Genomic DNA, 8,605 nt, shown 5'->3' with positions numbered 1-8,605 from the left:
AAAAACTTCAAACTCATCATTCCTTACCGAATAGCAGTATGAACCGCCATCCCCTTTCGGAACTCTCCGCCCTCACAAGTCTGAACCACATTTATTTTGGTAGATTTTTCTACCTCCTTGATTGTGTCTTGTTTATTTTTGTTTGATAATAATTTAATTTGTGTGACTTGTTTTAACAAGAATGAAGGAGAAATTCTTTTTCTGCATTTTCTATTTCATTGAGATATAGAAAGGAGCTTGTTAAAAATTAATTTGCAAGGTCAACCGTTCACCGTGTCTCTTTTACTATTAGTTTTATTATATTAAGCTTTGAACAAAAAAGAGATTGATGGATTGTGCTTTTATTATATCATGCTTCACAGGCTCCACTATTATTATTATTATTATTATTATTATTATTATTATTATTATTGTTTAGTTAGTATAATTTACATATATATATATATATATATATATATATATATATATATATATATATATATATATATATATATATATATATATATATATATATATATATATATATATATATATATATATATATATATATATATATATATGTTTTTAAATCAACATTTTTTATGTTGTCATTTTTTTTGAATTTTTCTGAAAATGAAAAGATTATGATGGCATGTATGGTGTTTTAGATTAAATGCACGTTTTTATTTATAGTTGTTTATTTATATTTTTATTATTATTGAGAAAATTAAGATTAATTTTGGTAAGATTGGGCGTTAGGCCCATGTGTAGTTTGATACCCTCCATATATATGTTTATACTACTCTTGTATTTTACTTTTATTTTTTATAATCTTTTATTTATTTTTTTTTATTTTATAATATATTTGTGTTTAAGTTAATTATTTAAAATATTAATTATTTGTTTGATTAGTAATTTTAATCTGTTGAAAGCCCTTAGTAACTAATCTTGCCTTTTTTCCTTTCAATGGATTCGTCTGCTTTGTACTTGGTTTTGAAGATCCATTCGAGTCAATAATATTTTCTTGTCCTATGTATGGTACCATATTCCATGTGTGATTGAACATGAGAGCTTTGTACTCATTGCTCATTGTTTCCTTCCAAAGTGGACTAGTGAGTGCCTCCTTAACATTTCTTGGTTCGATAACTTGCATTTATGATTCAATGAGACCAATGTAGGGTAACTTTGGTTTATAAATACTTGTTTTGCTTCTAGTACACATTTTGTGAGTTGCCTTAGCTTCATGTTGATCATTGATGTCTATGTTTATCTGATTGTTGTTATTGCTTGTCTCAATTGTGTATTTATTTGATGCCATTGTTTCAATGTTGTTTTCCTTCACATTGATCGAGTCACCTTCATCTTGAATATTAAGTTGTTGCTGAGTGTCAATACTTGCAGCTGGTGAGATATTATCTTGACTTACAGTTGCTTTTTTTTCATTTGTTGGACTCAAATTGTCATCACCTGCACGACATAGAGGAAACAAATCATGTAAAGAGTCAGTATTATATATCTCTTCCAATGACCTTTTTGTAGTGAGGAAGCCACCACGAAAAGGGAAGTGATTCTCATTGAACACAACATATCTTGAGATAAAGACTCTTCCATGAGAGTTGAGACACTTATAGCCTTTGTAAGAGATATTGTAACCTAGAAAAACACATATTGTGATATGGAATTTCATTTTATGTTAATTATATGGTTTGAGACAAGGATAACAGGCATATCCAAAAGGTTTTAAAGCATTATATCCAGGTTCCTTTTTGGTGATTTGGGTGTAGGGACTTTCATTGAAGTTTGTTGTGGAAGGCAACTTATTGATCAAATAAAATGCAGTTGAGAAAGTATCCCACCAAAGGACATTGGCATTTTGGCCCGAGCAAGTAGAGTTAAGCCTAACTCAATAATATGTCTATATTTCCTCTCAACTCTATCATTTTTTTGAGATGTGTAGGGACAAACATTCTAAATTGTATGCTTGCTTCTAATGCTTGTTTCTGATATGGTTTAAATTCACCACCACCATCACATTGGATAATCTTTATCTTTTTGTTCAATTTATTTTCCACCAAGTTTTTAAATTAAGAGAAAACAAGTATGGTTTCAGATTTATGTTTCAAAGGAAAAATCCAAGTAAATCTACCATAGTCATCTATGAAATGGACATAGTATTTAAAACCATAAGTGGAATTTATTGAGAAAGAACCCCAAACATCAGTGTCGATCAAGTCTAATGGCTCAAGAGCATGTGAAACAGAGGACTTAAAAGGTAAAACATGCATTTTTCTAAATTGGTAAGCTTCACAAAAAAAGTAGGGTGGTCATTATCACTAGGTGGTGTCTTGATCTTGCAATTCTTTAGAACTTTGTATAATACTTTATTATTGGGATGTTCAAGTTTTCTATGCCAACTCTCCTTGATTGAAATGTAGGCACAAGGGTCATTGGACTGATTATCTGACCCTGAGAGATGGTACAATCCATCTTTAAGTCTCCCTCTTAGAAGTTCCTTCCCTGGCATCTTGTCCTTCACAAAGCAACAATCAACATCAAACTCAACAATGATGTTATTATCATGAGTCAATTTAGATATACTAAGTAGATTTTTGGTATTGTTTGGCACATATAGCATATTATGCAATTTAAGTAAATTTAGATTAGATGAGCTTGTACCAATAATATCTAGCTTAACACCATTTCCAACAACAAGTGAATTCTTACCATTATGCTCAGTTAAATTTTGAAACTTTTCTATTTAATGTCTGACATGATTGCTTGCACCATTGTCAAAGTACCAATCATAGTCTTATGCATAGTGAAATGAGGATAGATATGCACCGTGTGTATCACCTTTGTTTGCATTAGTTGATAAATTTGAGTTTGAGTAAGATTTGTCAAACCTGTGAAAGCAATTCATTGTTATATGACCTGTTTTGTTGCACAATTGACATGTTGGTTTGACCATTCTCCCTCTGCCTCATCTATAGCCCATATAATTGAAACCTCTCCAATTCGAGTTTTGTGTGTTTGAGTTAAATTTGTTGCCTTTGTACTCAGCTTTGTTGACAACATTTGCAAAAGCATTGAGAGACATATTTGTGATGTTATTGAGTTGATCAAGCCTGCTTTCAAAGGCTAAGAGTTAAGCTTGTAGATCAACCCAGGTGATTGATGATTGATGTGACAGTTTGATTACTATAGGGTTGCAGTCAGAGTCCAAGCCATTCAACATTTGAATGATTAGATCCGAGATTGTGAGAGCATTGTTTGCTAGCTTTAGTTGACCAGTTAACTTTTTCATCTTAGTCAGACACTCCTCCATTTTAGGTTTCCTTTTTTTGTACCATGGAATTCAGATTTCAAATATGTAATTTGAGATTTGAAGTGAGCACCTGCAAAACTTTGAGCCTCATCCCAAAGTTGTTTGGAGATTTCACAATGCATCAATTGTGTTGCAATGTCAATGGTCATTGAATTCAATAACCAACCAAGCAACATTTGGTCATCTACTACTCATTCTTCAAAACTTGGATTTTTGGTCTTGCTTGAATCAACAACAATGATGAATTCTTGAGGGCATTCCTTTTTTCCTAGCATTGAGTTATCTAGTTTACAATCCCTAATGACATGTAAAACTAGTGACCTCCATAAGGGAAAATTCTTTCTGTCCAGCTTGACAGAAACTGATGTTGGTAGGTCATTTTTTCTTTGAGTTTGCAGTGGTTGTCATTGTGGTTATGATGGATCGAGAGCTTTCAAGCTTAAAGTTCCGATACCAAGCGAGAAAGACAAATATAATGGTCAAAATGATATATATTCACATTACAAGTCACAATACATATACAAGAGAAAAATAATCAATCACAATCCAAGAATCAAGCTAACTTAATGTATAAACTGCCAATAAGAAAACTAATAAAGACAAAATCATATACTCTAATTACATATGATTTGTGTAGCTAATAATCAGGTACACTTAATCAAGACAATGCATATGGAGGGACCTGGTATAATGTAGCACTACGTGACTTGTCTAACACAGAAGATTAAAAAATCGAATGCAAGTTTTAATTTTATTTCTAGATAAACTAACATATTCTCGATTTAAATAAATAGCAGTTCGAGTGTGTCACATGATTTTTTTGAGGATGTGGTCCTAAACTACTCTTAGATGATGTTGCGTTGTTAATGGTGATTCTTGTTTATGAAATTTAATAGGTGATCTTGGTGGTGCTTAGGCTTGTGATTTCCTTTTTCTTATTTTGTATAGTTTATTTACAATTATGCACTACTGTATATAAAAACAATATTTTTTAAGTTTATTTAAAATTTAATATATCTAAACTATACATAATAGATCAAATTGATTATTCAACAAGTTTAAAAGTTAATTTTCTTTGACGGTAATATTATTTTTTGGACAAAAAGAATAAACAAAAATAACCATATTAATCAATTCAGCGCATTGATCCAAATCTAAGAAAAATAATGAATCATGAAATAATACAGCATTAGGCGATTCCTGAACTTATGATGTGTTCCAACACACAAGGGGCAATTTAATTGGCCAAAGCAGTCCTAACTCGGCTTTCTATTGGTCCACGTAAGCAAGAATGACATGCTTTGTAATTTTCAACACTCTATAAAAGCACATAGCATCACTCGCATCATCATCAACACAAACTCCATCATTGAACGGTGACGAACACTCAACAAACCACCATGGCTCCGTCGTCTTCACGCCGGTCTTTGCTTCTTCTCGCCGTAGTGTCCATCGGTAATTATTCCATGTCTCATATTTTTCTCTTTATTCAGTTTTCAGATCTCATTCGAATTTCGTTTTCATTACTTGTGTTTTTGTTTAGATCTTCGATTTGTATGGATCTGATTAGATCTTAACCCTAATCGCATCACATTCTATTGACTTATTATAGTTAGTATCAACAACAGAGTAATAGTTAACATGCCTCTTTCTGTAATCTGGAATCTGCATCTAAGAAACTCAATTTAAAATGATTAGTTTTTGTTATGCTTTGAATCTGCTTATGAATCTTACTGGTGGAATAACCTAATATGATTTTCTTATTGCTTTTTAAAGTCCGTTAAGAGTGAATAAAGTTTGTTCGCTGTTTCTCTTAATTTGAAAAGAACTTGTGTAGTAAATGTTATTTGGTTTTGTTTAGATTTTTAGTTTTCAATTACAAACAAATGTAATTAATTGCATGCTTACTAATTTATTTTATTTGCTTCTAGTAGTAATGTATGTTTTAGTATTCTATGATGGCTTTTTTCCATTTAGGTTTCTTGTAATGATGCCTTTAGAATTTAAATAATTGATTTTATGTTGTTTTGTGCTTAATGATTTTTTGGATGCGGTTATATGATTTGATTTGATGCTATTTAAATGCTTTTGAGTTTTTTATGGTTATAAACGTTGTGAGGGTTTTGTTGTAGGATGTCTGTTTGCATCATCTTTTGCAAAAGAGGAAGGGACCACCAAGTTGGGGACAGTTATTGGAATTGATCTTGGAACAACTTATTCATGTGTTGGTGTTTACAAGAACGGTCATGTTGAAATCATAGCCAACGACCAAGGTAACCGTATCACTCCATCATGGGTTTCTTTCACTGATAGTGAGAGACTCATTGGTGAGGCTGCAAAGAATTTGGCAGCTGTTAACCCTGAGAGAACCATCTTTGATGTCAAGAGACTTATCGGAAGAAAGTAAGAAATTGTTATATGTCGTTCATAGTTATCTGTTATAATTTCATTTGATGGGTTTAATGTTGACTGAGTTGTTTCTTTCTGCAGATTTGAAGATAAGGAAGTTCAGAGAGACATGAAGCTTGTTCCTTACAAGATTGTCAACAAGGATGGAAAACCATACATCCAGGTCAAAGTAAAGGATGGTGAAACCAAGGTGTTCAGTCCTGAGGAAGTCAGCGCTATGATTCTGACTAAGATGAAGGAAACCGCTGAAGCATTCCTTGGCAAGACAATTCGTGATGCTGTCGTTACTGTCCCAGGTGAATAAGAAAATTACAGTGTTCCTCATGTAATCTTTATTATTTTCTTTCACATTTTGTTTTTATTCTAATGTTTATTCTTTTCTTTTGAAATGTACAGCTTATTTCAATGATGCTCAGAGACAGGCCACCAAGGATGCCGGTGTCATTGCCGGTCTCAATGTTGCTAGAATCATCAATGAACCCACAGCTGCTGCCATTGCTTATGGATTGGACAAGAAAGGTGGAGAGAAGAACATCCTTGTCTTTGATCTTGGAGGTGGAACTTTCGATGTTAGTGTCTTGACAATTGACAATGGTGTTTTTGAGGTTCTTGCTACAAATGGAGATACACATCTTGGAGGTGAGTTTTTGCTATATAAAAGAAGAATAAGACAATTTTTACTTTTTCTGAAACTTTATTCTACTGTCAATGCTTGCTAACTCTGTTCCATTGTTTACTAGGTGAGGACTTTGATCAGAGAGTAATGGAGTACTTCATTAAATTGATCAAGAAGAAGCATGGAAAGGATATTAGCAAGGACAACAGAGCACTTGGAAAGCTGAGAAGGGAGAGTGAGCGTGCCAAGAGAGCTCTTAGTAGCCAGCACCAGATCCGTGTGGAAATTGAATCACTTTTTGATGGAGTTGATTTCTCTGAGCCACTTACCCGTGCTCGATTTGAAGAGTTGAACAATGATTTGTTCAGGAAGACCATGGGGCCTGTGAAGAAGGCAATGGACGACGCTGGATTACAGAAGAATCAAATTGATGAGATTGTTCTTGTTGGTGGAAGCACTAGGATTCCAAAGGTACAACAACTTTTGAAGGATTTCTTTGAAGGAAAGGAACCAAACAAGGGTGTTAACCCTGATGAAGCAGTTGCCTTTGGTGCCGCAGTGCAAGGAAGTATTTTGAGTGGAGAGGGTGGAGAAGAAACCAAAGGTACTCTTCTAGCCTTTTAATAGCTAATTTATTTATTAATGCAAGTAGATTTCAAGCATTACACCTGCTCATTGTTGTGATATTCTCTGTATCCAGATATCCTTCTCTTGGACGTTGCACCACTTACCCTTGGAATTGAAACTGTTGGCGGAGTGATGACAAAATTGATTCCTAGAAATACCGTTATCCCAACCAAAAAATCTCAGGTTTTTACCACCTACCAGGACCAGCAGACAACAGTCTCCATTCAGGTACTGTATCAATAACTGTTATTCCACTGCATTATGCATCATATTGCTAGGATGTTTTCCTTTGAAAAACAAGATGTTGGGTGCATGATGAATTTAAAGAGGGGTTGGATTCAACTTAAATGCTGTTTGTTTTTAATATATAGGTGTTTGAAGGTGAGAGGAGTCTCACAAAGGATTGCCGTCTTCTCGGAAACTTTGATCTGTCTGGAATTCCACCAGCTCCAAGGTTTGTTTTCTGTTATCATGATGTCTTCTCTGAATTTTCTGAATTGAAGTTTGCAATATAGTTAACTGACTTTTTTTTTGTGGTAATTGAACAGAGGTACCCCTCAAATTGAAGTGACCTTTGAAGTAGATGCGAACGGTATTCTAAATGTTAAGGCAGAAGACAAGGGCACTGGCAAATCAGAAAAGATCACCATTACAAACGAAAAGGGACGCCTGAGCCAGGAAGAAATTGACCGGATGGTTCGCGAAGCAGAGGAGTTTGCCGAGGAAGACAAAAAAGTCAAAGAAAGAATTGATGCTCGGAATTCACTTGAAACCTATGTCTACAACATGAAAAACCAAGTTAATGACAAGGATAAACTGGCTGATAAGTTGGAGTCAGATGAAAAGGAGAAAATTGAGACTGCAGTGAAAGAAGCACTCGAATGGCTCGATGAGAACCAAACTGTTGAGAAAGAAGAATACGAAGAGAAGCTTAAAGAAGTTGAAGCCGTTTGCAACCCAATTATCACTGCTGTATACCAGAGGGCAGGTGGAGCTCCAGAAGGTGGTGCATCAGGGGAGGATGAAGATGAAGACTCTCGCGACGAGCTCTAGAGATATGTTTGTGTTTGCTCACATTTGGCTCCCACTTCTGAAGCACAATGATGAGAAAGTAGCAAATCCAGCGGATTCCTAGTAGGTTAAATTTTTTTATGATCATGGGAGAGTTAAGAATTCCCCCGAAATTTTTATTCATAGATAATTAACTTGTACTTTTTCCTTTTTTTTGTCTAGCTTTTTTGAGATAATACATATTCAGCTTTCTGTACTTGTTTTGGTGTTCATGCTGTGCATTATTTGCTTGCTTGTTTTATGACTTTCATTGGGGTCTTAGATCTGGGGGACTGGGAGTTAGAACTGATGAGAATAGTGTGCCCTATGCTGAACCTTAGGATTATGAGATATACATCTGTTAGTGTTGATTTATGAGTTGGAACAAGATCGTTATATAGTACTTTTTCTCATACCATACCATATGTACGAATTATGATATAATGGTTTATTCCTGAAAGAAAAAAGTTAGATTCCAATTTTAAAAGATAAAAAATCATATCGTTTAAAACCTGTTTTAGACCCTATTGAATCATCTGACTCGCACAATTTAACTTATATTGTCCGCTGCTGTGTCGTTTTAGAACTATGATGGCAGT

General features: G+C 34.0%; 1 protein-coding gene across 1 annotated transcript; it reads left to right on the top strand.

Moving 5' to 3' along the window:
• The first annotated feature begins 4,518 nt into the window (after positions 1-4,518).
• Positions 4,519-8,223, top strand: LOC127101221 (luminal-binding protein). Its single transcript, XM_051038583.1, has 8 exons — positions 4,519-4,759; positions 5,437-5,707; positions 5,795-6,009; positions 6,110-6,352; positions 6,454-6,933; positions 7,030-7,184; positions 7,328-7,410; positions 7,505-8,223. The coding sequence occupies exons 1-8, from the start codon at positions 4,705-4,707 to the stop codon at positions 8,007-8,009; spliced, it is 2,007 nt and encodes a 668-aa protein (XP_050894540.1). The 5' UTR covers positions 4,519-4,704; the 3' UTR covers positions 8,010-8,223.
• Positions 8,224-8,605: the final 382 nt, after the last annotated feature.

Source organism: Lathyrus oleraceus, chromosome 7, assembly GCF_024323335.1.
Source record: "Lathyrus oleraceus cultivar Zhongwan6 chromosome 7, CAAS_Psat_ZW6_1.0, whole genome shotgun sequence".
Classification (NCBI taxonomy): Eukaryota; Viridiplantae; Streptophyta; class Magnoliopsida; order Fabales; family Fabaceae; genus Lathyrus; species Lathyrus oleraceus.
Note: the sequence above shows the minus strand (reverse complement) of the source record. Positions and strands in the feature narration are given on the sequence as shown.

Coding starts and splice junctions, on each gene's coding strand:
- LOC127101221 (XM_051038583.1), top strand. CDS start 4,705: ATGGCTCCGTCGTCTTCACGCCGGTCTTTGCTTCTTCTCGCCGTAGTG. Junction 6,353..6,453: donor TGGAGATACACATCTTGGAG/GTGAGTTTTTGC, acceptor ATTGTTTACTAG/GTGAGGACTTTGATCAGAGA. Junction 6,934..7,029: donor GGGTGGAGAAGAAACCAAAG/GTACTCTTCTAG, acceptor CTCTGTATCCAG/ATATCCTTCTCTTGGACGTT.